Source organism: Brachyhypopomus gauderio, chromosome 7 (assembly GCF_052324685.1).
Source record: "Brachyhypopomus gauderio isolate BG-103 chromosome 7, BGAUD_0.2, whole genome shotgun sequence".
NCBI classification, from domain to species: domain Eukaryota; kingdom Metazoa; phylum Chordata; class Actinopteri; order Gymnotiformes; family Hypopomidae; genus Brachyhypopomus; species Brachyhypopomus gauderio.
The window spans coordinates 13,281,923-13,304,911 of NC_135217.1; the positions used below are offsets into that span (position 1 = coordinate 13,281,923).

Consider the following 22,989-nt stretch of genomic DNA (forward strand, 5'->3'; position numbering starts at 1 on the left):
AGTTAGTTTGGGGGGAACGAGACTCATGCGGAACCAAATGTGCACGCCGTTGTTTTGGGGGAAGCGGCACCAAGGCGGACATTGTTATCGTAACGCATACAAACTGCTGCAGGAAACGTTAACCTATCTAGCTAACGGCTAAAGTTTGAAGAACCTTCGAGAAATCCAACATCTAGCCTAATCATGCCAGCCGGGAAGAATTTCAGGAGAAGGAAAGAGTCTTCAGATGAAGATGAATCAGACGATGTAACTGCTGAAGTCAGGTGGCAAGCTTTAAATAACTGCTACAATCAATAATCTAAAACTGCTATAACTATAATCTATAACTGCTAGCTAACTAACCTTGTTAGCTAAGTTAATTAGGTTAGCTAATTACTTTCCAAGTTTTGCTAATTACATTTTGCAAGCTAGCGACGTAGCTAACAAAGTCAGCCAAAATGTGGTGCGTAACTACAAAAATCTAGATGAGTTAGTTAGATCTGGTTAATTAGCTCATTGAGAAGATCGCACTGACACAAAGTGATCGTGTGTTATTCTCTCTGGTGTTTGTTTTAATAAATTCGACCACAGAGCAAAACTGGATGAAGCAAAAGAGCTCCAAAGTTTGCGGAAGAGACAGAGCGGCGTGAGGTAGGAAACACATCGAAAAAGCAAGCCTAAGCTAATATAACGTTAACCTTAAAACGGTAAATTAAACCTTTTCGACAGTGGTTCATGGATATGGCATGTACCACTTACTTAAAAATGTTAATATGTGCGACGGGGTTACGCAGTTCGAGCAAAATAATGTATTGACATCGGTTGATCTTTTTATTACAGTTTAGTATCGTTGTTGGTTGGAGAGAAGCTACCATTAGAGGCGGAGATAGAGGTATGCGTACTTTATGTATGAATGCATCAGTTTTACGTTTGGTGGTCTGTGTTTTTTGGTTGTTGTGTGTAAATGTATCGTTTATGCTTGATAATGTGTCAGTGGTGAGGTGGTTGAGCGCTCTCTCTCTCTCTCTCTCTTTGTGTTTTAGGATGATCCATTTAAACTTAAGACCGGAGGTGTCGTGGACATGAAGAAAGTTAAGGACAGAAACAGAGATAGGCAAGTACCTACATAGAAAAACTGCTTTCAAGCAGTTGGTCTTCAGGCTTTTGTTTTGCCACCCATCATGGAAGTAAATGTATATTAACATGGCTGTCCCCACTCCCCCATCTAGGATCGAGGATGAAGACGACCTGAACCTGGGGACCTCTTTCTCTGCGGAGACGAACAGAAGAGATGAAGATGCAGATATGTATGTATGTTCAACTGACTCACACTCCGCTGTTGCTTTTGCTGTTCTATTACTGAAATGGTTTCCATCCATTCAGGATGAAGTACATTGAAACAGAGCTGAAGAAAAAGAAGGGATTGGTAGAGGCAGAGGAACAGAAGGTGAAGGTGAAGAATGCAGAGGACCTTCTGTATGAGTTGCCGGAGAACATCCGTGTAAACTCTGCCAAGAAGACAGAAGAGATGTTGTCCAATCAGATGCTCAGCGGCATCCCGGAAGTGGACCTGGGAATTGAGTGAGTCTTGAATATTTACCTGTAATGCTGAAATACTGTTTTGTTCATTCACAGGTTGTCAGAATCGAAAGATTGTGAGTTTAAGACAAATGTGTATCACATGTAGCTTAAACCTTTATAAATGTATTCTAATGTGCCTTTTTGTGTCCCGTGCTTCAGTGCGAAGATAAAAAACATCATCAGTACAGAAGAAGCCAAAGCGAAGCTGATGGCTGAGCAGAGGAACAAGAAGAAAGACAACGGCACCTCCTTCGTCCCCACCAACATCGCCGTGAACTACGTCCAGCACAACCGCTGTGAGTGCTCAGTGCTCCAACACGTCCCCACTCACGTCCATACGCTCTTCGATATACTCGCACTGTGTGTGTGTGTGTGTGTGTGTGTGTGTGTAAGTAAACGTATAGCTCTAATGTATTTGCAACATTGTGTTTATAACACTCAAACAGCACTTTGTTATACTTAAATATTTTTATATCTACAAATAGTTAAAAATGTGGACATGAACATACTTTTGATGAGCTTGAATAATACTATATTTATTTAATAATAAAAGTACTGTCAAGTTAGTCTTTTTCTCAATTTAGTTATGATGCAGTAGCTTACATTGTCTCCCTCTTCAGTCTACCATGAAGATGTGAACGCACCCCACAGACGTCACAGAGAGGAGCCTAAAGCCAGGCCATTGCGTGTAGGAGACACAGAAAAACCAGCACCGGAGAGTAAGAGTCAAAGTGCACACTGAACAGTGGGACAGCTTCACACACGCCTTAGTGTCTGATCTTCCACCACTCTTTAAATCTGAAGTTGCAATGGCTATAATGACACATACTACTCCTATTAGTTAGACAAACTATAGAGTCTACACTTTAACTATAGAGACTGAATAAAATACAATAGAGCAATTGATTACAAAGAGAGCCTTTTCATTGTTATATTTCACATACAAAACACAGCCAACGTATTTTAAGTTTTGACCAGACTGGATAATTTTTTTCCAGGTTTGTGTGTCAGTTCCTTTGTTTATAAATGTTTTCTAGAATAATTGAGTGCATATGCATAACTGACATTTTTGGTACATTTTCTTCCAGTCTCTGTTCATTTGGTGTCTAGCAATACATTATGGAGAGTCATTTAATAATTCATGATGTTCCTGTTATAAACTGTTATACTGTTCATTTCCCTCCTAGAATCACCACCCAACTACCGCAAAAGACCAAACAATGAGAAGGCCACAGATGACTACCACTACGAGAAGTTTAAGAAAATGAACCGAAGATACTGATTTGAACTCTGTGACTCTTTGAACTCTGTGATGCTACATTTGACTGCCAGTGAGCAGCTGTGAATCTTCAGTGTGTTCATTAGCTGAAGTATGATACCAGTCATGGAGCTGTGACAGAATGGTCTTCAGCAAACACTTCTAAATAGTGCTGTTTATCCAGACAAATTCGCTGTACATCTTCTGATTGTTATTGTTGGGAACTATTCTCCAGTCTGCACTCTTCAACGTAAAAGTTGTTACCATGATGTCCATTTTTCCAACTTGTAAATATACACATAATAATTTGTAATGTACAAGTTCATTGGGCATGCTGAATGTTCATAGCATCAAGTTTCTTTCCGCTTAACGTAAAGGTACATTACTTAGAATTTAATTAAAAACAACCGCTACTAACTTCAATACAAGAGTAGTTGTTTTCTACATTTGTGAGCTTTTAATAAGAGCTGTACTGACATGCAGCTCTCTGAGGTCTGGACCGTAAACCCAAATTACAGTCTTGTACGTTTACTCACTGCTGATTGGTTTATATCATACAATGCAGGTGTTTTGAATCATTCACCCTCACGTATTAGGTATCATGAAACCAGGGTAATTCTGTTTAACTACTAGCGTTCACAACATCCATGTCTGGAAATTTGATGCAGGGTCTAGGATTGAAGACCTCTGGCTTATATAGTTTGAACAGGATGACTGTCTAGTTTATATGGTTTATGCTACATACTGCACCTTTAAATTATATTATGATGTGAATGAATTTTTTCTGAATTGTTCTACTTCAATATGCAGAGCTGATGTATGTATTTAGTGTAGCAGCTTTCAGAAATTGTATTGTTTTTTAAAATAAATTTCTACAACAGTGCATTTCATATCGTCTCCTACATCAACAGCTAAACAGAATTGAGAGTCATTTTGACTTATTGATGGAACTTCACATTACTTACTTAAAATGAACTTTATTTATGGATGTAACTACTGATGAAGTAAAATCTTTAGTGTCAAGTTGTATTTCAATGAAAGTATACATGAATTATAAGATATTTGCTTAAGTAGCAAGATAAATCCATGTGTTAAAAATAAAAAATATATAGTATAAATGGCTAATATTCTTGGTGGGCAGAAAAACAAACACTTCATAATACTGAGGTCAGAGAAAGGAATGTACAGTAGTTGGACACAAAGCGGTATCGGTAGAAGTGTAGAAACTCAGTGTTGGGTTTTTATATTTGGCTCATGGATTATTTGAGATTATATTTCGACTGCAGTTTTTCTTTCATGACAACATGAAGAGCAGAGCTCATGGTAGCCAGTGAGTTGTGATCAATCTGAAACGAATGCTCTGTGCTTTTATTATTGTTTTTTTTATGCTTGCTCATTTGTGCCACCTCCGTGGCCGTTGATCGTATCCTGGGCAACAGGTCGTTCCGAATCTTCTGAGCTGGTTTGTGAGGGATCGGAGGTCGTTGCGGGTGACCCCCAACTGTCCCGACGGCGAAACGCCTCACAGAGTGGCAACTCAACACCGTCCCACTGTCCACAACTAGAAACGTTACACACACACACATTACTCACATGCACACCGAACAGCAGGCCCGTGCTCCTTCCCTTCTAAAAAGATCTACTTTCAGTAAGGCTTATTCTATAACAATGCATAGATAACCTTAAAGACTCAAAATATAAATGTAAGGGGACCATACACAAACACACAGAACAAAAGTTAAGCACAAGAGACAGAAAGCAATAGAACGGTTAAAAGACAGAAGCAGTTCAATCTATGCGTATATGGGACTGGACCAAATGAATGCTAATGAAACCCTAAGCCTTGACAAAAACATAAAGAATATAATTGTAACTATATCTAGGTTTACTAGCTAGAACCCAAAAGATCATTCCTAAATCTAAGCTCATAGTAGTCATGTTTTCTGCAGTCTTGAGTGATTAACAACTTTCTCATGTGCTATTGTACAGCTTATTAAATGTTTTTATGGCATTACTGCTTAGCTGACAGAAGCAAAAGCTCAGAACAGCAAAGAATTCAGAAGTCTAAAGCAGAGAGAAAGAGATTAAATAATTGAATGTCCTGGGAAGCCCAAATAAAAGGACACTAAAGCTGTTCTCTTTCCTCTGTTTTATTTGTAAAGTTAATAATGACCAAATAGCCTGTGTGTGGAAGGGAAATGTAATACATTCCAATACATTTTGAACAGTGACCTTAGCTTAGGCTTAAGCTATTCTGTATAAAATGTAGTGATACAATGTTGTTTCCAGTCTATACAAGAACTGATGATGAAAAAAGTCATCACTGCTTAAAAAAGAAAGGATAAATTTAACATTATGGGTTTTACCAGTGCAAATTATATTTAAAATGTATAAAATTACAAATATTTTCATTAATATTATCTTACCAAGACAAAGTTACAATCTCTAACATTTTATACATAACATTTGTAGAGTATTGCTAATTTAAGTCAAGATATTGTTTTAACAAAATTGAATACAAACCATCAAATTACAATAATTTGTCCCCCAAAAACCCAACAGTTTTGTAACTTTGTTAAGGATGTCCCGATCCAGCTTTTTGAACGTCTGATCCGATACCAATATTTATTTGCACTTCCGATCCGATACCGGCCTATCCGAGCATGTATTAAAGTTTAGTTATTTAGCCAACTTACTTTGTTGTCAAACTCATGTTGAAAAGCGTTTTACTCTTGATAACAAGTAGCCAGCTGAATTAGGTGCGTTTGAATAATATACAATGGTTGGTAAGGAGAAACTGACCTGTTTATTTAGCAATTAATAAACTCAAAATAGACAAAATAATAAATAAACAGAAATGGCATCAGTAAACCAAGGCTTAAAAAGCCATAAGTGCAAATAATATTGTAAATTGTATTTTAAAAAGTGGCAGTTTGTCACGCTTCGCAAACATTTCTGCCAGTGTTAGTTGTGTAGGACCTTTTTGTCTTCGGTTTTCTTTAGAAACTCTTCGTGTTGTTTATGGTGGTATTTCGCTAAATGTTTAATTAGATTGATTGTATTAAAAGTTCTTACAGCTTTACCACCATGCTTGAATTTACTGTGGCATATGTTGCACTCTACCTCTTCGTCTTTGTCGTCCTTTAAGGTAAAATAATCCCACATAACATCAAATTTACATGGCCGTCTTAATGGTTAGGACAGTGGTTCCCAAACTTTTTCTGCCGTGCCCCTCTTTAGTAGATGAGAATATTTTTGCGCCCCCCCTACACACACCCCCCTATATGGACACGTTTTACTTCCAAACTCCGTGCCCCCCCCCCCCACCCCCCCCCCCACTTTGGGAACCACTGGGTTAAGAGATGTCGCTGAGCTAAATTGGGGAGACGCTATGCTCGTGTACTGAAGGTGTGCTGGAAAAAAAAACCGGATTTTACTCTTGCTGGCGAAAACACAGCAAAAACTGGAATGGATTATCTAAATGGGTGCAGGTCGGACTTAAAAAAAAAACTGGATCGGGAGTCTGGATCGGCATTTTCTCATGCCTGCCAATCCGATACAGATACGCATTTTTTGCAAATATCGGCGGCGATATTTGGATCGGATCGGGACAGGCCTAAACTTTGTAAAAGTGTTTTGGTTTGAACCTCCTGATTTCAGTTTATAAATAACTCTCTTGGTGGACTACAACATCTATTTGTCCAATCCATCACCATAACATATATAAAATGTCTCAAATGTATCAAAATGTCAATATTAAAGACAACATAGAATCACTATAACCTGTAAATTACCACTACATATATATTTATGGTAAGTGTTTACCCTCCCTTCAGAGCTATAAAAACTTTACCTTGAATATACTAAAATCTCCTTTAAAAGGCACTTTGTGCTCCATTTCAGTGCATCAGACTGACTTCATTGATTCCTTTAAGGATATTCAAATTTATGTTATAACTTTGGTACATGTTCATATCTTAAGCAGGTATGGTGAATGGTCTAATATCTAAAAACAGATTGCACTCTACTATTCTTTTGGGTCATTTATATTCTGATATAATTATTGGTCACAATTAAGATTTCACTGTATTGTAGTATTGACTGTAGTATCACTGTGTAGCACTGAGTATCACTGTGATATGTACATGAAATTGTAGTATTTGTGCAAGAGTACAACATGCTAGTTTCACTGGCCACAGATGGGTCTGGAACGCTTTCTGAGGTTAACAGGTTTTATCGGGGAAATGTTTTGCTTTAGGCACGTATGTATTGCGCGAATATATATGTGTGTGTATAGGAAACTTGGCTACAGGTATTAGGGCTCTCTGGGGGGAATCTATTTGTACCTGGATGAGTAATACTCTTCCTCGAGCTCGTACAGGTCGATGGCGATCTCATCGCGCAGAGAGATCAGCTTCTTGTCGCATTCCTCTTGCAGCGCACGCAGCTGCTGGTTACGCACGCTAATGGCCTCGTTTACCGACGGAAAATCGTTCAGAATCAGGAACTGCTTCAGATCAGAGACGAGCTTCATTAGGGACTCACCAGCACGCACCTGATTTCACACACACACACACACACACACACACACACACACACACACACACACACACACACACCCAAAAATTAAATCAAATCAAATCAAATATATTTTATACACACACATTTTACTAAGCAATAAACATCCAATACAAGAGTGATTAATGTTTATTTTTTTAGTTATTATTTATTAATATATTTTTATTACAGCGTTATAAACTGAGTTTCCAACCAAGCAATACAATATAGGAAAAGATAATTAAGGACAATAAGAGTTCTTACGATGTTGGCGGCTCTAACGTGCATTTCATAGTGGTCCTGCTCGGCTTGCGTTGCCCTTGAGACCTGAGTTTCATCCTCTACCTGCATAAATGATTAATTGTATTTTTCGCCTCTGCAGAAGTTGCTTACTCAAAATACCAAAATTAATCAACTGATAATTCTAACATTTATAACTACCTTGGCAGTTTTGATTATCTCCGTGAAGTTGTCCAATATGGACCTGATGTCATCTTTAAGTCTCTTGTTGTAGTTCTGAAGAAGCGTCTCTTTACTTTGAGGGAGCACCCGCTGTGTAGCCATACTCATCCGCACCGTGCAATCACCTCACTGATAACAGGAACACAAGTTAGAGCCAATGTCCTGCAAATCTTACAGATGTAAATCTACAGTTCAACTGATAGTCATACTCAGGACCAATCGGGTGTACAGTGCAGTGTTAATCCTGCAGGTAGCTAGCGTGCTATGTAGCTCTACAACTAGCAAACCTAAACCAAACAAGAAGTGGCATGTTGATACTATTTCTACGCGAAACGACCGTTACAAAGCTAGAGTAGTAACACGCTCATTTCTTATGTCCCTAAGATACGAAAAAACTAAACTCAAGAAAATAAATGTAAACTTAAACTTACACATACGTGCATTATATAGGCACACTGTTGTGCATAGAAACCGCTTCTTTTTTTTGTCTTTTTTGTTCTGTCCATTTCTGATGACGTAATTTCCAAACGTCGTAGCCCTTAAATTACCCACAATCCTCTCCTCTTCCTTTCTGTCCGAACCAACATGGTGAGGGTCTATTTTTACTGACTAGGGAACAAGCGCTTTTTAAATCCTGTAACATCTCTTGTTTAACGTTGAATATTTACTGTGAAGTAATACGCATAGAAAGTAGATTAAGCATACGTATTTTGCTAGCCATTATTAATATGAACTAAAAATTGCAACTTTAAAAATATTAGCCTTTCGCCTGATGTTGCTCGTACTCTGCGGCGCCATATCAGTAGCTTGTGAATTATAACTGGTCTTATACGTGTTGGCGCAAGACACCCATTAAGGTTCAGCATTGGCTGTCTGCAGGCTTGGGTTATGATAAGTAGAGAATTCATTCAAATAGTTAAAATTTTATTTCTGAAATTAATTTGCTTCGTAAATTTGCTAGGCCATCTATTGGCAACGAGACGGAGCAGCTAGCTAACTGGCTGTCTTGCCGGCTAAGTAGCTGTAGCTTAGCTGGAGACATTCATCTTTGAGTAGCCTTGCCAGGAGAATGGAGTAGGTTATTTATCGTAGATACTTGCTGTCGTAATAAATACTTCTTTGCAGCGAGTAGTTGACTGACTTGATATTTTGTGGGATATAACTAAATCCTTCTATCCTAGCAACGTTTTGTCGATTTTGTGTACAACGCCGTTTATAAGTGTTTTCTTCCTTCCATAGCCTAAAGGGAAGAAGGCTAAGGGGAAGAAGGTGGCACCTGCCCCTTCTGTAGCCAAGAAGCATGAGGTCAAAAAAGTCGTGAACCCCCTGTTCGAAAAGAGGCCGAAGAACTATGGCATTGGTGAGTGGCGATTGAGTTATTGGATTCGTGTCCAACATCCTGTTCAAGTCCAAGGTCAAAAGTTGGTCCAATTGCATTTAAAGTGGTGCAGATGATGTTAACGAATATTTGCTATCTTACCAGCGATGCAGACAATCTTCCACCAAGATCGCTGATGCACCCTGACAAAGTCTTTTATGTGGATTGTGTGCAGATCATTTGTAGCCTTATAACGGTGTTCTCAAACTCTCCGCGCCCACTAGGTCAGGACATCCAGCCAAAACGGGATCTGACCCGGTTTGTAAAATGGCCACGGTATGTTCGCCTGCAGCGCCAGAGGTCCATCCTGTACAAGCGCCTGAAGGTCCCCCCTGCGATCAACCAGTTCACCCAGGCACTGGACCGCCAGACTGGTAAGAGACTTCTTGTTTCCAGTCCAGCACTTGGGCTTAAGGGCCCAATTAGAAACTAGATACAATTCTGTGTATTGAAGCATCTGTTGAGCAGTATCCTACAAATTCTGACATGTTAAAGCTGTGCAGATGATGTGAAGAATATTTGCTATCTTAATAAACAGTGTTGACACTTTTCCACCAAGATCACTGATGCACTATACATGTCCCTATAATTCCTATAAAATTGGTACAAATATTTGTGCTTTTGCTGCTGGTTTAATCTGTGTAATCTGACGTGTACAAAGCACATAGTCTGTGTGTTTAAAGGGCCGTTTGTCTGTTCTCCAGCTACCCAGCTGTTCAAACTGGCGCACAAGTATCGGCCCGAGACCAAGCAGGAGAAGAAGCGCAGGCTGCTGGCCCGTGCTGAACAGAAGGCGGCAGGGAAGGGAGACACCCCGACCAAGAGGCCCCCCGTCCTCCGCGCAGGTGGGGAGCAGTTCTTCTGCCCTCTGGTTCTGCACAGGGGTTTGGCTGCGTAATGTGTGAGGTTAGGATGGACTGTAAAGGAAGTCGTCTTTAACAGTCAGAAATGGGGGGTTACAAGATGGACAGTATTAGATCTTGCACTACTGTCATACTGGTAAATATGCAATTTGCTCTGGATAAGCTCATTTGCCAAATTTTGTCAATGTAAGTGGGGATTGTTCCAAGTTCTCACTTTCTTTCATATCTCAGGTGTGAACAGTGTGACCTCACTGGTGGAGAGCAAGAAGGCTCAGCTGGTTGTGATTGCCCATGATGTGGACCCAATCGAGGTGCGTGCACTTGTCCTTCTGAGAACCATCTCGTCGGCAGTTGGAACTGCCATGATGTTAAATCGTGATGTGGTCGTCTGCTATGATGTCTTGAATTTCTTCACCTGAATTTATAATGAAGACCAAAAAATGTGTTTAACCCTGAGCAACGACCACATTTTTCTGTGAAAAATGCAAATAGACTGACCTAGCTGGTTTATTTTGCCGGTGCCAAGAATGGCAGTGTCAGTGCTGCGTAGTATTGGTTTGGGTTCTATACAGTAATCGGCTCTTGCATTTGTTGTAGCTGGTGGTGTTCCTGCCTGCTTTGTGCCGTAAGATGGGTGTCCCCTACTGCATTGTCAAGGGGAAGGCTAGACTGGGCAGACTAGTGCACAGAAAGACCTGCACCTCAGTCTGCTTCACACAGACCAACCCGTGAGTGGCTTTCTGCATTTCCCACCTCGCAAGTTGCATGCATACCTCTTTGGCTATGATGTATGAATTTCTTCACCTGAACAACCGTGTGGTTTCAAATGAGCTTTTTAACCCTGAGCAAAGAGGTTGCCATATTATTCCAGCGTTCACAATTTATGGTTCGGATTTATGATCATGAGTTTCCTGCCTGTAGTGAGGACAGAGCTGCTCTTGCCAAGCTGGTGGAAGCCATCAAGACCAACTACAATGACAGATATGAGGAGGTTGGTTCATCAGCTGCTGCTGTTTTACTTACTTTTTTTTTTTTTTTTTTAAGCTGTTGCAAATCCTCTCAATAAGGCTTATAGTTTTAAAATCTAACAGGGTAACCAAGCCAATTGTCTGACTTTTTTTACTACTGAAATCTAAACTTGAATGAACCTTTTCTCTCCCGCCAGATCCGTCGTCACTGGGGTGGGAACATCATGGGTCCCAAGTCTACGGCTCGCATCGCTAAACTCGAGAAGGCGAAGGCAAAGGAGCTGGCCACCAAACTGGGCTGAAGTAGCACACTTCTGTCTGTTTATTAGTAAAACAATAAAACAAAAAGACATTGGTGGTGTGATTTTATTTGGTAGCTATCTGGTAACAAGCATTTCAGTATTTCTATAAGAATCCCTGAATTCCTCCATTATAGTGAATTTAGCAACAACCATTTCAGTGTTTCCTGGCTGTACAGGTTTCTCAAAGGCACAAAACTGAACATGTTGCTCCAGGTTCCATACTTGTCCAGTTGTAGGTTTGGGGCAGATGAAGGTGTAGAACATCAAACTTGGGACACATTGCTCCATTTCTTTCATAGGGTAATGAGCTTGATGAATTTGGCATACCACATGTATGAAGTAGCAGCACACAGTCCATACCTGTAGGCACAAAAAGGCAAGAAATGAAACTTCATGCCTGGGTGAAGTTTGCCTCTTGACATCTGATGGCTGTAGTATAAATTGCTGACTCACCATGTGATGACGTACTGCATGTGTTCATTGCGCACTGATACTCTTGTCTGTCCTCCTATTGGTCCTCCTGGTATTGTGCTCTCTACATGGAAATTCAGGAGTTCTACCAATTATTATATTCTTACCGACAGCTCCACATCTCTGACTGGTTTACTAAAAGATAAATGAGGACCCCAGTATTTACAGTGAAGCAACTGTGTCTCCATTAATCATTTCTCTGTCAGGTATACATTCAAATGATTACCAATCAGGGAGGAGAACCCTGCTCCACTCGCCTAGGCTCTTCAGGTTTGAATCCCTGTACATTCTTTCCTGCTAAGCAGCTTGTTACTACTTGAACAGTCCTTGTAAAAAGACTGATTTGAACATAACACATACACACGTATAAAATTGTAATTGCGCAGCAGCTAACCAAGAACAGCATCGATGAAGATCTGCTCAGAACCAGTGGCCCTGCTCATGGCCTCCAGGTCACGGTAGTGCCATCGGTTAGCCTCTGTGTCATTGTGAGGGACGAAAGGCTTGCGTTGCTCTGTCAGTCGCACAATACCCACCAGGTCCACTTCTTCTTTCACCTTGCAAACAGAACGGGTGATTACAATGCAGGTATAACAAGTCTACCAAGGATTTTGTAGCTGTAAAATACTGGTGAAACATGTATGTAGATAAAAAACTCCATTTCATGTATAGAAACTAATATGATTAAGTTAAAAAAATAATAATGAGGCATCGAAACATTTTTGACAGAACACTGTCACTTTTAAGATGGTGAGACTATCGTTTATTCAGGAAAAAATTGTTATTTACCTGACCCTTCATTCGGGTTTCTGGTCTAATTTTATTTCTGGGAACATAACCTCTGTTCACCAAGATGGTAATCCTGACAAAAACAGACATAAATAAAAAAAAATCATAAAATGGTCCTTTGATTTCAGGTCTTTAGAAGTTAGGCTCCACGAGTGAGAATGTACACACCCCAGATCAGAGCAGTAGAATGGTGTGACGACGTTAGCGCCACTGTCCACGCTGGAAGACAGTCTGCCCGCCTCACGAGTCTCCCTCTCTGGGTCCACTGGGGAGCGGGGCAAGATGTACAGCTCCTGAGAGTGATCAAACCTCCCACGCACCTTGACACGCCGGTACTCCAGCTCTTTCACCGACACCAGACTGTGACACACACACACACATAAACTGCATGATCACACTGCATGATTATGAAAATTGGCAGTGTTTGGAAGAGTGCACGCACTCAGTGGGCAGTGGAATGGGATCTGTGGTCGTTAGATCGTGGAGATCTTTGATCAGCTTCAACTTCCACTGCCTGCGCTTCACCTAAAAATGCACATGAATGTTGTTAGCAGCAAACACTTGTGATTAGTGTGACTGAATAATTACATCAGTGAGTGTACCTGCCATGTTCCAAGACCAAAGGTGGTTACAGGGATAAGAAGCAGGAACCACTTGAGAAAGGAGTCTCTCTCTGTCTGTGTGGGGGCAGAACTGCACTGTCCACTCACATTAATACGTTTTACTGCAAGACACAACAGACTGAACTAAGAGACAGACCTTTGGTGTCGTCCATTTTAGTGTTCCTTATGGAGGAATTCAGATAAAGAATATACTATTTCTTAATTAGAAAATACATTTCAAAGCTAGCAGGACTAAATCACTAAATAGATTTGAATTTGAACAACCCTCTAATAAATGCATAACACATTTCAGCCCTGCTTTAATTAATACAAAGAATTTCTGATCCCAGTCGAAAACGGGTAACCTTGACAAAAATATTTTAAGGTGAGAATTCTGAACATCAGTCATATATATATTTTTACCATCTTCGCGTTTGAATAAGACCCGTCGCGACCTGTCGAAGAAACTCCTCTTGGTAGTGACCGTCTGAGCCTAGAAATAACAGTAACAGTGACAGTAAATAACATGATATAACACGGAAGGATTTGTTAAGACAATACTGGTTACTCTCAAATGACCACTGACAAACAATATGCGAAAACAACGGTGTAATACATAAAATAAAGCTCTGCTGAACCTAATTACTGTGTAAAGATTAATAACGTTAGTTATCTACCATAACCTAGCTAGGTTAACTAGTTAGCTTCTTAACCAATAAGCTAGTTAGCTAGATGTTTATCATCTGAATAGGAACTCACGTTGATTCGAATTATCCTACGGCTGTAATTACATAATGTCAGCATAAACTTAAAGCTACTCATGGTCACACAAAATGTTGAAATTTGGTGTTGCAAATCCTCTGGTTTATGTGTCTGTCGTGGAAAATAAATATGAGATTAATTAGTCTGCATAGTTCAGTGCAGTGTGTGCTCAAGAGGGAATGTTTTCACTGTAACCCCATCCGGTAAGAAGGCTCGTCGCGCATGCTCAACTGATCTTAAACCCACGTGCATTTGTCAGCCAAATAACTCACTAGCTGGTTATTTCTGAGTTGTTCTACTTTTTAATGTATATAGTTTGCTGGTGGTACATCAAAACTTTCAGAGGTGAGGCCGAATTACACGTTGAACTGAAAGAAGACGTCACGCGATGAACCACAGACTTGTATGTATAGTCTCACACAGCACTCGGTTTGTTCGTTAGCTTCCAGGATCTCGCACAGCCACGCAGGTAAACATATCAACATATAATTATAATGCAACAGAATACACACACCAAAGATCAGAGCAGTAGCACGGTCAACTTCCCAAATTGACAAATGTTCATAATTACTTTGTTTTTATTTAGTTCAACTTTGCCAAAGATGTCCAACCTTGCAGCCAAGTATGACTACCTGGAGAAGCTGACCCGCAAAGTGATCCATCCTCAGAATAAGGAGCCTAAAAAAAAAGTCTATGGTAATGATCGTTTCAGTTGATTGTTCATTGTTCGAGCATGTACATTTACCTACCTCCGTGAGTACACTGCCTCAATGTAAATGCCCTGAAGCACCATATTAACAAAGTGTAGTTGCTCTCAAATTCAGTAAAACAAAAATACAAAACATCAAGGTTTAGTATATTGAGTTATTGTGTAACACACCTGCAAATATTCAGGGCAGCAAGTGTCCACTGGAATGAGTGCATTAGTTTATGTACCTCAGCTTGAGAGTGCAGGAATGAGATCTGTGAAATGTTAGAATAAATTTGCACAGAGCTATTTAGTGACTGTGCTCCTTACAATGTACTATATAGACAAAATCAAAGAAGGCCCAAATAAGGGTGTTCTCCAGTAGTACCAGTCACTGATTGAAAGAGTTACATTTACTTTTGAGCAGGTGCTAAGTGTCTGTGCATGTGACATTATTTTGCTTTTCAGTTCCATTTCGTGGTGGTGGGGACAGAGCAGGTGGTACGTCCAAGAAGAAGCAGAAGCCGGCAAAGGAAAAAAACATCAGTGCAAATGACAAGAAGCCAAGGACCTTTCAAAAAGCAGCACAACAACAGACCAGTGCAGTAGATCAGAATGCTCCACAGGTCAAGGTTCACAATGGGAATCAACAGAATACTGAAGGTAAAACACATGTACATATTTGGTGATCACTGAATCACGTATTTACTCGATCTGGACTTGCATACATACCTGTTAATTAACATATTTGGTTCATTTGATTCAAGTTACAGAGTCAGTGGAAAACTTTAATGCAGTCGATATTTTAAGGCAAAGACTTCACCAGAAGATTGAGGAGTCACGTGGGCAGGTACATAAAGTTACAAAGGAAAAGACGGGGCCAAAGCCCTGCATCCCTGCAAGTTTTCTGAATACTGCTGATAAGATCAGGATGTATCTAAGAGTGTAGATTGCCTTCTTTTCGCAATATGATCTGTCCTTTTAACATAGATTTTTTTTTAATCTCTTTCCTGTGTGTTACTTTATATACCTAACTTTTAATCCTTGGCCTTTTTTGTTGCCCTGTTAGGGCCCTCCCAAAGATCCCTCCTCAGAGGAGGTGCAGAAAAGACGAACGAAACGTAAACTGGAGAGGGAGCGCAAAAAGCGGAAAAGGAAAGAGTTCCGCATGAAGAAGTTGGCGGAGAGTGCGTCCACAGAGGCAGAAGGAGAGAACACGGCACCACAGATGCCAGTGTTGCAGGACAGTCCGGCCGCAACGAGTCTTCCAAAAAAGGACGTGAACACGATCATCTTCAACAGGGTGGAGCTAGGGGAGGCCTACGTGGAAAAAGGGAGTGTGTTGAAGGAGAAGAAGAAAAGGAAGGTGAAAGGACTGCTTACTCCCCTCACAGGGAAGAACTACAAGCAGCTTTTGTCTCGAGTCGAGGCGCGGAAGGCTCGTCTGGAGGAGCTGAGGACGACGGATGAAAAGAAAGCCAAGAAGGAGGAAGAGAAGATGAAATGGACCAACGTTCTCTACAAAGCCCAGGGCATGAAGATCAAGGACAACGAGGAGCTGCTCCGCGCCTCCTTGAAGAAGAAGGAGAAGAGGAAGGCGCAGGTGAAGAAGAAGTGGGCGACGAGGTGCCAGAACGTGGTAGAGAAGATGCAGAACAGGCAAGACAAGAGACGCAGGAACCTCAAGAGGCGCAAGGATGTCAAGATGGAGAAGCGTAAACAGCGGGCCAGGAAGAGAGGCAGGGTGCTCCCAGAGGACCTGAAGAAGGCTGCTGTGTAAACAAAGGGAGAGGACACAGAAGAAAACTAGCGAGAAAGAAGAATGGCAAGAGATAAAGAAAAACATTTTAAAAGACAAATTGAGAATTGTAGCAAAATTATAACGTTCTATATGGTGTAGGAGTGAGTTTGGAAAGGATAAAAATGTACTATTAAAAAAACATTATACGGTTTATATTGTGAAATTTATGGGCAAGTATTAGAAAGCACCAAGAAGCCAGAATCTCTGCAGTGGAAATGGTTGTTTTGTCTTTATTGAACATCTTAAATTCATAAAACAATATGGACTCAATTTAAATGCTAAATTCAAGTGTTACAAAATTTAACACAATTGAGTGTTCCCTTTATTGTCCCTATCCTAAGCCCTTCTATACATTAACATTTTAGTTTTAAATCACTTTGTAGTGCTAAGTTGATCTGATAAAAAGGTGTGTGCCCTTTTGTACACTTGTGACTTATTTTATGTATTTCTTTAAACTGTTTTTTGTTATTGGAACTCAGGATTTTTTCCCCCAGAATTGAAGCATCAACATTAACGTATGGTGGCATGCAAAATTATTTTGAGTTATATTTTGTTGTTGTGGGGGGTACAACAACAGCATGTCAAAGAAAATAGTTATCATAACAGTAATAAATGAGAGGTTCCTGTGTAGCCTTCAGGACATCTACAGAGATTGCCTGTCTGTTGTTGCCATGTCAGCGTATCCTTGCCAGAATATTGAGAGCCTTAAAAGGTGTCCGATTTAGCGACGATGCTCTATAAAGGAAAGCCATTTAATATATATTTTTTATAAATAATATATATATATATATATATATATATATATATATATATATATATATATATATATATATTAGTTAAATATTTAGATATAAATAAATGGAATATGATTTTTGTACTTGCACTGTGTATCAAGTGGTACTGATCTTGTGCACTTATGTTGAAAATCCAACGCGCTCGGAACAACAGTCTCCGCCCACACCGGAAGTTGTACACACAGCAGCTTAAACGATGGAGGGCGTGATTATATGACGTCCTTAGCTGCCTGCAGAAGTAGTGTATGTAAGATTGAGTGCAATGTACAATCTTTTATTCAATAGATTTCTAACTGGCTATATTATGATTAACCTGGGCCTAGGAAGGACACTGTCGTCCCATTTAGGGCATTCGTATTATGTTTGTGACCATTGCTCTCAAGACTAACAGTTAGCTAGCCACATAAGAAACTTGTCTTAAGAGTAATGTTTTGAAACGTCTTTAAGGTATTTCGTTATCTAGTTTCGTTTCGTTATCTAGCTTTACACTCAGAAAAAAAATTGTCATTGCGTTGGTAGACGACAAAGAGCTGAATATGACAGTGGTTTTAAATGTGCGTCCAATACACTAATAAATACATGTTTACTTCCTTTAAAGGTACCTACTATCTACACATGTTTAGAAGAGTGTTGATAAATTGGTCTTCGGGTTGGAAAGGATCAGTAATTCTCACGAGCTTCCACTATAAGGTATGTGCATAAAAAAATAAATAAGCTTTTGACCGTCGTTTGACTACTTAAAGTCAGATATCGCCTATTAACGTTTAACTCGCACGTCGATGCTCGTTCATCTCATTCAGAAAGTCATGGCCCGTCAGCTGCACGCGCGCAGGATTGAAGGAGTCGACAAGAACCTGTGGTAATTATTTAATAACTAAATTATGTACTGTAATTTACATCTTCTTAGTCATTTATTATCCAGAGATCAGTTAGTTGCGCCGTTAGAACACATTTTGCTGCTGCTGTTTTCTAATGATTCAGAACAATATAGAGAACGTTAGTTGTGTGTGTGTGTGTGAGTGAGTTCTAATGCCTTACCGTTTTTTCTGCCAGGGTGGAATTCACACAACTAGCTGCTGAATACAAAGTGGTGAACCTGGGTCAGGGATTCCCTGACTTCGGCCCTCCAAGTTTTGTTCAGGAGGCATTCTGCAACGCCATCTCTGGAGGGGCCTCTATGCATCAGTACACACGGGCCTTTGTAAGGGTCTTTTTCTGTCTTAAACACTTTAATTTGCTGTCTTAAACACAGTTTAATTTGCATCACGAATTTTGTTAAGGCTAGACATAAATAAAAAAAAAATCAGTGCTTAACCGGTGTGTGTATAAAGCATCCCCTTTTTAAGGAAGAGTCCAATGTGTCTTGCAGGGTCATCCACGTCTTGTCAAGATCCTTGCCAAGTTTTTTGGGAGGATTGTGGGCCGGGAAATAGACCCGATGGAAGAGCTCCTGATCACTGTGGGAGCCTATCAGGCTCTCTTCTGTACCTTTCAGGCTCTGGTTGATGAAGGCGATGAGGTATGTTGAGCAAGATAATACTCATCAAGAAATGACTGATATTCCTTCAAAATTACACAATGTCCTGAACATGTACTTTTTGTCTTACTGACTTTGTAGTGAAGTTGAACATATTGAAGCATCGTTATCAGTGGTGTGTTGCCATTCTATCCTGCTGTCCCTCTTTCATTCTTCTTTCTCATATTTGGTCTGTGGCCCCCAGGTGATCATAGTGGAGCCTTTCTTTGACTGCTATCAGCCAATGGTGATGATGGCAGGGGGAACACCTGTCTATATACCCCTCAAACCTGTGAGTATTTACTTTCAAAAGCTCTAGGATGCAATAGGATTACCTTTTTGGTGTTAGACAGAAAATGTTTGCACATGCATGTGAGTATGTGCATTTGTGTTCATGTGTGTTTGTGTGTGTGTGTGTTTTACAGAAAAAAGTCACTGGTCCTGCTTTGTCTAGTGCTGACTGGGTATTATGCCCTGAGGAACTGGCCAGTAAATTTAATTCTCGCACAAAAGCCATTGTCATAAACACACCTAATAACCCATTGGGCAAGGTGAGTGGCTATGACAGCTCATTGAATTAGCATAAATGTAATAGAAGTGTTAGGAGTAAGCCTTAAGCAGTGAATAATATAAAGATGAGAACACTGGAGAAAATTAGTTTGAATAGAAAAAAAGTGCCCTCACCCCAAACTCTTTTGATGCACAGGTCTTTCAGAGAAAGGAGTTGCAGATGATTGCTGACTTGTGCATTAAACATGATGTACTTTGCATCAGTGATGAGGTGTATGAATGGCTCACATATGATGGAGAACACCATGTTAAAATAGGTATATGGTTTTACTAGAAACACACTTTTGTCACTTTTAGTGTGATTATTGTATTTCAGCATATATATCACATACTTCAGTTGTTATTTTTACTGGAAGTCCCAGATGTTGGGATAATTTAGTGTGATGCAGTAACTGAGGGATACAGGAATGTTTTGGATCTCTGACCTTTCGCCTGTTGGGTGATCTGCTTCCACTGTAGCTAGCCTTCCTGGCATGTGGGAGCGCACAGTCACCATTGGGAGTGCAGGCAAGAGCTTCAGTGCCACAGGGTGGAAGGTAAGTCAGCGAAACGCATGAGGCCACCACGCCTTTCGAGAAAGCCTGCCATCTGAGGGGCGCTCTGATCATCTCTGCATTTGGTTTCTTTTGGCGTTGCTGCCATGACAACTAGGGGGCTAAAGATCTCTAATAAAGATCTCTAATCTCCGTATTGGAGGCATCTACCGTGGATCTGCTGATGGCTTTTTTCACTAGTGGCCATGGTTACAAAATAACAAAACAAAAGTCTTTATCAGACCTTCAAACTTGAGATATTTTATGCACTCCGTTCCTGATCTGTCACATCAGTAACACACACTGTCACATTGTCTCCTTAACATCAGAATTCTAGGTTAGTGGAGAAGCTATTAAGGTGTCTAAGCTCTTCTGCTTGAGCCTCCCAGTCTGTTGTGTTTCTTCCAGGTGGGCTGGGCAATGGGTGCAGGGCACGTGCTGAAGCACCTGAGAACCGTGCACCAGAACTCCGTGTACCACTGCGCCACTGCTGCTCAGGTACGGCACCCTCTAGTGCAGGGGTGGCCAACCCGTCATAGACCAAGAGCCACTTTTCTTACTGTGTTACGGCAAAGAGCCACATCGTACATGGGCGAGTGTAGATTGTTGAGCTGGGGGGGGGGGGGGGGTGGGCGAGTGTAAATTATTAGCTGTGAAGACAGTCAAATGCTTGTTTTCCACCACGCCGGTTTTAAAAGTATTAGCGGCTTGCTAGGCTTGTAAACTAACCGCGCACCACGAAAATGTAGCAGTGTGTCGCCCCGTTTGTGCAGGTGAGCCCGCGGACCGGCTGGGGAGCCGCATGAAACCAGGCAAAGAGCCGCATGCGGCTCGCGAGCCGCGGGTTGGCCACCCCTGCTCTAGTGTGTCCCACGACACGTCTTGCCACGAGGAACCTCTGCATTTGCTTCACTGTGCGTGCGTGTGTGTGTGTGTGTGTGTGTGTGTGTGTGTGTGTGTGCGTGTGTGTGTGTCCTTCTCGTGCTTCTGCTGTATATGAAATAAGTTGCGCTAATGGTGGTTCTGCAGGAGGCGGTTGCAGCAGGCTTTCAGAGGGAGTACGATGTGTTTGGCACGGAGGAGAGTTACTTCAGGCAGCTGCCCGCGCTGCTCCATGCCAAACGCCTCAAGCTGGCCAAGAGTCTGAGGAGTGTGGGCCTGCAGCCCGTGCTGCCCCAGGGAGGCTACTTCATGATCACAGACATCGCTTCTCTCAGTGAGTGCTCTCTTGGACCTTTGCAGCAGATGCAAAAAAGGCTGAAGTGTATTAAAAGCATATTGCAGGCTGTCCGACAGCCGTCCTGGGCTTGAATTAACACTCAGTGTTGTTTTGTCTCCGTTCAACTCTGTGCAGTGTGGGGCTGCACGGATGCTGAAAATGAATGTAGGAAATGCAGTTATACCTTCATTCAGTGCCACAGCTGTCTGTAAAATATTTTTTTAAAACGGTCCCTGAAACTGAACAAAAGTTAGCAACTGCATTCATTTATTTATAGTTGGCTATAGTGGTACAGGTCTCCAATATAATAAGCAATAAAAAGAATGGAAAGTAAAACATGATATTCTGTAGGAAATGCTGATGCAGTGAACAATCCAGGAAAGGGAATTTGCATCAATTAACATTGTGCAAATGACACTGTGTTAGAGGGCAACTTCAAACCTCCATTCGTTTGTTGACCTGTTCCCTAAAATTTTATATATCTGTAGGGGTTGACTTGAATGACCCTAGCACAAAAGACGAGCCCTACGACTACAGATTTGTCAAATGGCTCATAAAAGAAAAGGTGAATGCAAATCACTTGGACAGATATTGACAACACCAGCAGTGCTTGTGGGCAGTTTTTTTTATTAACATGAATTGGGCATTTGTATGTGTCTTCAGGGTTTGGCCACAATCCCCGTGTCTGCGTTTTATAGCCCGGAGCACAGAGAGGACTTCCAGAACTACGTTAGATTCTGCTTCGTCAAGGTGATTTTATTAAGGACATATCAAATAAATCAAAACAATACAGAGAAATGACACTTGCACCCTAGATGGTTTGTCTCTACAAGTTTGCATTTCCACATGTTATCAGGATCCACTTAAGCATATTGCCAGCACTGCACTTTCTTGTCAAAAGTTATTTAAATGACAATAATGTGATAAAATGGCCTTTTGTCATGGAGGATGATGCGGCGGATGGGTTGTATCTTGTATAAGTCAAACATTAACTGGTAACCATTGGCTAAATGTTTGCAATGTCTTTTATATTTCCTGTAAATAGGAGGACTCAACCTTGGAAGCAGCAGAAGATATTCTTAGACAGTGGAGCATCAAAAAATGATTGCTGATCACTTTTAGAAAACAATGAAGCTAGCAATACTTGATGACTGGAAAATTCCAAATCCACATATTATTTTTAACTCTTTCATTTGTCAGATATGTGCCATTGTGTTCCCAAAATGACATTTACATAGTATTTAATCAGAATATATTTTATAGATTCATATTAGTTCATATAGGTAAATGATCCTCCTAATTTACTATTTTAGCATTTGGTGTAGCTGCAGGGCCAGCAGATGTCACTTGTGTTAAGATGAATGTTAAGTAACTAGGGTGTATGGTTTTCCCCAAAAAGAGAGTTGCATTAAACACCAATGGAGGTTGCTTTGATGCACTGACATGTGTTGAATATAAATGTACTTATAGTATGACTGTTTTTGAACAGATATACAAAGCTGAATTTATTTTAGCTACTTTTGTTGAATGACTGCCATATGCAAGCCAAAGATTGCTTGTTGGTGAACACAGTTTGAAGTGAAGTCAGTTTGTTTGTAATAGTGTTTATTTATCAAATACTTACTGTTAAAATGAATAAAACAAGCAGTAGATTGAAAGTTTAAAAGCCTGCAAAGGCCTGTGCCAATGAATTTGTGTAAGATGCGTAATTGAACTGATTTAATCTACAGAAAACCTTGAAATTACTCAATTTAACGTGTGTATTTAAATATGTACAAAAGTGAACGATTAACATTAAACGAACAGTTCTGACTGGTTCCCGTTTTTATGTGGTCTTTATATCAATAGACTCCTCTTTTTCGCTTGAAAAGTGACCGGGGAGGGGACTTTTATTAC

The 22,989-nt window shown here is 40.5% G+C and overlaps 6 protein-coding genes and 4 non-coding genes across 15 annotated transcripts; 8 read left to right on the plus strand and 2 right to left on the minus strand.

Moving 5' to 3' along the window:
- Window positions 1-43: 43 nt before the first annotated feature.
- c7h9orf78 (chromosome 7 C9orf78 homolog) lies at window positions 44-3,703 on the plus strand. The gene is made up of 9 exons (XM_077011890.1): window positions 44-263; window positions 571-630; window positions 820-871; window positions 1,023-1,093; window positions 1,209-1,286; window positions 1,363-1,560; window positions 1,720-1,856; window positions 2,181-2,279; window positions 2,748-3,703. The coding sequence occupies exons 1-9, from the start codon at window positions 184-186 to the stop codon at window positions 2,840-2,842; spliced, it is 870 nt and encodes a 289-aa protein (XP_076868005.1). The 5' UTR covers window positions 44-183; the 3' UTR covers window positions 2,843-3,703.
- Window positions 3,704-3,779: 76 nt separating this feature from the next.
- On the minus strand, window positions 3,780-8,391 carry med22 (mediator complex subunit 22). Of its 3 annotated transcripts, none has more exons than XM_077011892.1 (5): window positions 8,269-8,391; window positions 7,817-7,966; window positions 7,640-7,720; window positions 7,165-7,373; window positions 3,780-4,379 (listed from the first exon to the last, which is right to left on the minus strand). In XM_077011892.1, exons 2-5 carry the CDS (start codon window positions 7,943-7,945, stop codon window positions 4,202-4,204), a joined length of 597 nt encoding a protein of 198 aa, XP_076868007.1. In that variant the 5' UTR covers window positions 7,946-7,966; window positions 8,269-8,391; the 3' UTR covers window positions 3,780-4,201. The 3 variants fall into 3 exon arrangements, with proteins under 3 accessions (XP_076868007.1, XP_076868008.1, XP_076868010.1); XM_077011893.1 differs by having other exon boundaries at window positions 8,275-8,366; XM_077011895.1 differs by lacking the exon at window positions 3,780-4,379 and having other exon boundaries at window positions 4,951-7,373; window positions 8,269-8,390.
- A 15-nt stretch (window positions 8,392-8,406) lies between these two features.
- Window positions 8,407-11,401, plus strand: rpl7a (ribosomal protein L7a). The gene is made up of 8 exons (XM_077011891.1): window positions 8,407-8,425; window positions 9,077-9,197; window positions 9,440-9,589; window positions 9,920-10,060; window positions 10,310-10,389; window positions 10,676-10,806; window positions 11,000-11,069; window positions 11,244-11,401. The coding sequence occupies exons 1-8, from the start codon at window positions 8,423-8,425 to the stop codon at window positions 11,346-11,348; spliced, it is 801 nt and encodes a 266-aa protein (XP_076868006.1). The 5' UTR covers window positions 8,407-8,422; the 3' UTR covers window positions 11,349-11,401.
- Window positions 9,284-9,356, plus strand: LOC143519800 (small nucleolar RNA SNORD24). Its single transcript, XR_013132542.1, has one exon. It is a non-coding gene; the product is annotated as a small nucleolar RNA SNORD24 (small nucleolar RNA).
- LOC143519799 (small nucleolar RNA SNORD24) lies at window positions 9,714-9,786 on the plus strand. The gene has a single exon (XR_013132541.1). It is a non-coding gene; the product is annotated as a small nucleolar RNA SNORD24 (small nucleolar RNA).
- On the plus strand, window positions 10,467-10,539 carry LOC143519798 (small nucleolar RNA SNORD36). Its single transcript, XR_013132540.1, has one exon. It is a non-coding gene; the product is annotated as a small nucleolar RNA SNORD36 (small nucleolar RNA).
- Window positions 10,857-10,928, plus strand: LOC143519797 (small nucleolar RNA SNORD36). The gene has a single exon (XR_013132539.1). It is a non-coding gene; the product is annotated as a small nucleolar RNA SNORD36 (small nucleolar RNA).
- Window positions 11,395-14,167, minus strand: surf1 (SURF1 cytochrome c oxidase assembly factor). Its single transcript, XM_077011889.1, has 9 exons — window positions 13,970-14,167; window positions 13,634-13,703; window positions 13,211-13,332; window positions 13,051-13,133; window positions 12,777-12,968; window positions 12,609-12,681; window positions 12,214-12,376; window positions 11,802-11,883; window positions 11,395-11,708 (listed from the first exon to the last, which is right to left on the minus strand). The coding sequence occupies exons 1-9, from the start codon at window positions 14,030-14,032 to the stop codon at window positions 11,642-11,644; spliced, it is 915 nt and encodes a 304-aa protein (XP_076868004.1). The 5' UTR covers window positions 14,033-14,167; the 3' UTR covers window positions 11,395-11,641.
- Window positions 14,168-14,171: 4 nt separating this feature from the next.
- Window positions 14,172-17,111, plus strand: surf6 (surfeit 6). The gene is made up of 5 exons (XM_077011888.1): window positions 14,172-14,441; window positions 14,559-14,668; window positions 15,129-15,323; window positions 15,428-15,510; window positions 15,730-17,111. Exons 2-5 carry the CDS (start codon window positions 14,575-14,577, stop codon window positions 16,438-16,440), a joined length of 1,083 nt encoding a protein of 360 aa, XP_076868003.1. The 5' UTR covers window positions 14,172-14,441; window positions 14,559-14,574; the 3' UTR covers window positions 16,441-17,111.
- Window positions 17,112-17,396: 285 nt separating this feature from the next.
- Window positions 17,397-22,910, plus strand: kyat1 (kynurenine aminotransferase 1). Of its 4 annotated transcripts, none has more exons than XM_077011900.1 (14): window positions 17,397-17,498; window positions 17,854-17,945; window positions 18,056-18,114; window positions 18,309-18,456; window positions 18,625-18,774; window positions 18,977-19,063; window positions 19,197-19,322; window positions 19,478-19,598; window positions 19,801-19,877; window positions 20,283-20,372; window positions 20,904-21,090; window positions 21,582-21,658; window positions 21,757-21,843; window positions 22,139-22,910. In XM_077011900.1, exons 2-14 carry the CDS (start codon window positions 17,871-17,873, stop codon window positions 22,196-22,198), a joined length of 1,344 nt encoding a protein of 447 aa, XP_076868015.1. In that variant the 5' UTR covers window positions 17,397-17,498; window positions 17,854-17,870; the 3' UTR covers window positions 22,199-22,910. The 4 variants fall into 4 exon arrangements, 3 of the variants coding, with proteins under 3 accessions (XP_076868015.1, XP_076868013.1, XP_076868014.1); XM_077011898.1 differs by having other exon boundaries at window positions 17,446-17,502; XM_077011899.1 differs by having other exon boundaries at window positions 17,456-17,702.
- The last annotated feature ends 79 nt before the right edge of the window (window positions 22,911-22,989 follow it).

What these genes read in the sequence shown, in the direction of transcription:
- c7h9orf78 (XM_077011890.1), top strand. Translation starts at nt 184, where the DNA reads ATGCCAGCCGGGAAGAATTTCAGGAGAAGGAAAGAGTCTTCAGATGAA. An exon ending in CATTAGAGGCGGAGATAGAG is followed by an intron (nt 872 to 1,022) that starts GTATGCGTACTT and finishes TTTGTGTTTTAG; the next exon opens with GATGATCCATTTAAACTTAA. An exon ending in AGAGATGAAGATGCAGATAT is followed by an intron (nt 1,287 to 1,362) that starts GTATGTATGTTC and finishes CCATCCATTCAG; the next exon opens with GATGAAGTACATTGAAACAG.
- med22 (XM_077011892.1), bottom strand. Translation starts at nt 7,945, where the DNA reads ATGAGTATGGCTACACAGCGGGTGCTCCCTCAAAGTAAAGAGACGCTT. An exon ending in ACGTTAGAGCCGCCAACATC is followed by an intron (nt 7,374 to 7,639) that starts GTAAGAACTCTT and finishes GTGTGAAATCAG; the next exon opens with GTGCGTGCTGGTGAGTCCCT. An exon ending in GAAGAGTATTACTCATCCAG is followed by an intron (nt 4,380 to 7,164) that starts GTACAAATAGAT and finishes TAACGTTTCTAG; the next exon opens with TTGTGGACAGTGGGACGGTG.
- rpl7a (XM_077011891.1), top strand. An exon ending in GCCGAAGAACTATGGCATTG is followed by an intron (nt 9,198 to 9,439) that starts GTGAGTGGCGAT and finishes CGCGCCCACTAG; the next exon opens with GTCAGGACATCCAGCCAAAA. An exon ending in GCCCCCCGTCCTCCGCGCAG is followed by an intron (nt 10,061 to 10,309) that starts GTGGGGAGCAGT and finishes TTCATATCTCAG; the next exon opens with GTGTGAACAGTGTGACCTCA.
- surf1 (XM_077011889.1), bottom strand. Translation starts at nt 14,032, where the DNA reads ATGAGTAGCTTTAAGTTTATGCTGACATTATGTAATTACAGCCGTAGG. An exon ending in CCCATTCCACTGCCCACTGA is followed by an intron (nt 12,969 to 13,050) that starts GTGCGTGCACTC and finishes TGTGTGTCACAG; the next exon opens with TCTGGTGTCGGTGAAAGAGC. An exon ending in TTCTACTGCTCTGATCTGGG is followed by an intron (nt 12,682 to 12,776) that starts GTGTGTACATTC and finishes TGTTTTTGTCAG; the next exon opens with GATTACCATCTTGGTGAACA.
- surf6 (XM_077011888.1), top strand. Translation starts at nt 14,575, where the DNA reads ATGTCCAACCTTGCAGCCAAGTATGACTACCTGGAGAAGCTGACCCGC. An exon ending in GAATCAACAGAATACTGAAG is followed by an intron (nt 15,324 to 15,427) that starts GTAAAACACATG and finishes ATTTGATTCAAG; the next exon opens with TTACAGAGTCAGTGGAAAAC. An exon ending in TTGAGGAGTCACGTGGGCAG is followed by an intron (nt 15,511 to 15,729) that starts GTACATAAAGTT and finishes TTGCCCTGTTAG; the next exon opens with GGCCCTCCCAAAGATCCCTC.
- kyat1 (XM_077011898.1), top strand. Translation starts at nt 17,469, where the DNA reads ATGACGTCCTTAGCTGCCTGCAGAAGTAGTGTAT. An exon ending in GGAGTCGACAAGAACCTGTG is followed by an intron (nt 18,115 to 18,308) that starts GTAATTATTTAA and finishes TTTTTCTGCCAG; the next exon opens with GGTGGAATTCACACAACTAG. An exon ending in TGGTTGATGAAGGCGATGAG is followed by an intron (nt 18,775 to 18,976) that starts GTATGTTGAGCA and finishes TGTGGCCCCCAG; the next exon opens with GTGATCATAGTGGAGCCTTT.